At 42.4% G+C, this 2,840-nt stretch overlaps 1 protein-coding gene across 1 annotated transcript; it reads left to right on the top strand.

The window, feature by feature from the left end:
* The first annotated feature begins 207 nt into the window (after positions 1–207).
* Positions 208–2,386, top strand: LOC148101210 (uncharacterized). The gene is made up of 4 exons (XM_087845924.1): positions 208–698; positions 840–1,091; positions 1,668–1,757; positions 1,928–2,386. Exons 1-4 carry the CDS (start codon positions 569–571, stop codon positions 2,185–2,187), a joined length of 732 nt encoding a protein of 243 aa, XP_087702050.1. The 5' UTR covers positions 208–568; the 3' UTR covers positions 2,188–2,386.
* The last annotated feature ends 454 nt before the right edge of the window (positions 2,387–2,840 follow it).

Below are 2,840 nucleotides of genomic sequence, written 5' to 3'. Positions count from 1 at the left end.
TGCCCTATTGTTGCTCCACATGCAGCACTGTGCAATGACATCAGCAAGATGGTGACAGAACCTGTTATCAGTATCGAGAGAAAAAAGATTCTATTAAATCCCAGAGAGCAATTTTTACAAATTTGGTGATGTATAAATGAAATGAAATTGAACTGCATTTTCCCAGCAGTGAGGTGTTCTTACTATGTTACGGTGTGTTCACACCGAACGCGATGGACGCGAATAGAGCGTCAGGTTTACATGTAAAGTCAATGGAAAAGCGCGATGACGCGCGATTGTGGGTCCCGCGAAAATTCGGAAGCAGATTTGCGTCGCGAAAACGCCAAAACGCGTGAAACGCGCGTCAGTGTAGCGCGTCTGGCGCGTTTGACTCGCGAATAAAACCACGCGCGTGAGTTTTTGTGTTGCATTTTGTGCATACGCGCGTTTCGCGTCTACCGCTCGAGTTGGAAAAAGCTGAACTCCAGCGTCAAATCGCGCCGCGACAACCAATCAGGAGCCTGGTGACGTGGCTCTGACCTAGGTCAAAGGGGCAGATCCAGCCAAAGCCCTTCATTCTTCATTCAGTATGGAGGAAAAGCTAATCAGAGCCGTGGCTAATCACCCGGAGTTATATGATGCTAGCTACTACTTCTACCGAGACAGGAATAAAAAGGACCTAGCTTGGAGACACATAAGTGAGGAGATCGGGCAACCTGGTAAGTTCATTCATTCTTCTTTTTAATTTTCAGACTGACCCGATGTACCCGCGCAAAAGCTAGCAAGCCCGCCTACTGTCCCGCTATTTTCCCACTGATGTACAAATACCTTTCCGCTAACAAGATAATGCGTTTATTCAGAGGACATCTGCAGGAGAAAGTGGAAGAGCCTCAGGGACACTTATAATAAGGAGAAGAAGACAGAGAAGGAGAAGGGGAGTGGGTCTGCAGCAGGATCGGGGAGAAAATGGAAGTTCTTCGCGGTCATGGGGTTTCTGGACCCCTTCCTCACCCCGCGGGAGACTAGCGGTAATATGGTGCGGACCGTGGAGAACTTCTCCCCCGAGGACCAGGGACAGCCCGAAGAGGCAGCAGGGGAGTGTCAGTCAGAAGGTATGTTTACAATGAGTTAATGTAGGCAGTTAATTTATGCGTGTTGTCATACAGGAACATATTTTGTTTATTAATAAACAGTATACAGTAGTCCCGCTGTTCATCCGTCACTGCCTCGCCTTTTCGCTGATTTTATTTATTGCACCGTACAGCTTTCAACGATGCGCATTGCATTCTGCAGCCCAAATGACAAATCTCCTCCGTGTCGTGTCTCCTGCGCTTGCCAAACTTATCATGTTTGGTTTTGATAACCATCATGTCCAATAGAAAAAAACAGCACAAAAACACTCATAACTATGACCCTTATTCGGAAATACACACCTGCACCGGGAGCAAAAAAGGCGCACAAAAGTGGCGCCGCAGACGGAGAAAAAGCGCGGCATAATACTTTTACGTTTTAAAATCGACAAAGGTTTTCACTTTGAGAATCAACTTGTGAGAACTGTGACTACTGTTCATGTGCTGCAATAAATGAGAGACCACTGTATATAATAATAAGTATATAAGTATATAATAATATAATATTCTCTATGACTGTTGTTTTCAACCTGTTAACATCTAATATTGTCTTGATAGAGTCAAGTAATCATGCAGCAGAGTCCTCAACTGTCTCTTCTCCTGGCTCTCCAGTCCCTGGTCCCTCAGCTCCTGCTGCTGCACCCACAGGTATGAACATCAAGCACTGACAGCTTTTTACTCGCTTGAATTCCCTTGTGATCACCTTTACTAAATATCTACAACCAATCTGTTTATATCCTGTTTTTTTCAATTTTGAAAATGAAAATCTAGTAGCAGCCTTCTCATTACTTTGTGTTGTTTTGTGCTGTGTTTTACAGGCCCACAGAGGAGGACAGTTCGAAGGCGGGCGAGGGACGGGTCCCAGGACGGTCCATCGGCGGTGGAGCTGGCCATCCTGGAGTCCCTAAAGAGGCCACGCCCGTCTCCAACAGAACATTTCCTCCTCGGCCTTGTTCCTGTTCTGGAGAGCATGCCGCCTCAGACACGAGAATTCGTGAAATTTCAAATTTATAAATTAGTTTTTGAAAACAGCACAGCTGTGTTAAATTTGGAAACATTGGACCCTAATGATCAGTAGTTTTCTGATGAGGCAGCAGCTCTCCAGGGCAGAAACAATGTTCTTATTTTTCTCCTCCTTCTCCCTGAGGCTCTTCCACTCCAAGCTGGGTCCTTTTTATTCCTGTCTCTCTGTAAATAGTTAAATTTCATATATTTATGATAAATGTTTTTGTTAATGAATTTATATATTTTTTCAAATAAACATTTATAATGACTAATGTCTCTGTTCTACTACACAGCAAATATTGGCACCCGACTTGACACAAGTAGAATTTATTTCATATTATACTAATGACAAAACATACTAATACAGTGGGATGCAAAAGTTTGGGCAACATTGTGAAAAGTAATTATTTTCCTGTACAAATTATTGGTTGTCACAATAAAAATTGTCAGTTAAATATATCATATAGGAGACACACACAGTGATATTTGAGAAGTGAAATGCAGTTTACAGAAAGTGTGCAATAACTGTTTAAATCAAGCAGGTGCATAAATTTGCGACACAAAAAAAGAGAAATGAAATAAATATTTAGTGTATATCAATGTGTGTGTCTCCTATATGATATATGTAACTGACATTTTTCATTGTAACTGCGATTCATACAGGAAAATAATGACTTTTAATAAGGTTGCCCAAACTTTTGCACCACACTGTATATAGGAACATAG

The sequence above is a fragment of the Neolamprologus brichardi genome, chromosome 9 (genome assembly GCF_056152115.1).
Source record: "Neolamprologus brichardi isolate AB-2024 chromosome 9, ASM5615211v1, whole genome shotgun sequence".
NCBI classification, from domain to species: domain Eukaryota; kingdom Metazoa; phylum Chordata; class Actinopteri; order Cichliformes; family Cichlidae; genus Neolamprologus; species Neolamprologus brichardi.
Note: the sequence above shows the minus strand (reverse complement) of the source record. Positions and strands in the feature narration are given on the sequence as shown.

What these genes read in the sequence shown, in the direction of transcription:
- LOC148101210 (XM_087845924.1), top strand. Translation starts at nt 569, where the DNA reads ATGGAGGAAAAGCTAATCAGAGCCGTGGCTAATCACCCGGAGTTATAT. An exon ending in TGAGGAGATCGGGCAACCTG is followed by an intron (nt 699 to 839) that starts GTAAGTTCATTC and finishes GCGTTTATTCAG; the next exon opens with AGGACATCTGCAGGAGAAAG. An exon ending in AGGGGAGTGTCAGTCAGAAG is followed by an intron (nt 1,092 to 1,667) that starts GTATGTTTACAA and finishes TTGTCTTGATAG; the next exon opens with AGTCAAGTAATCATGCAGCA.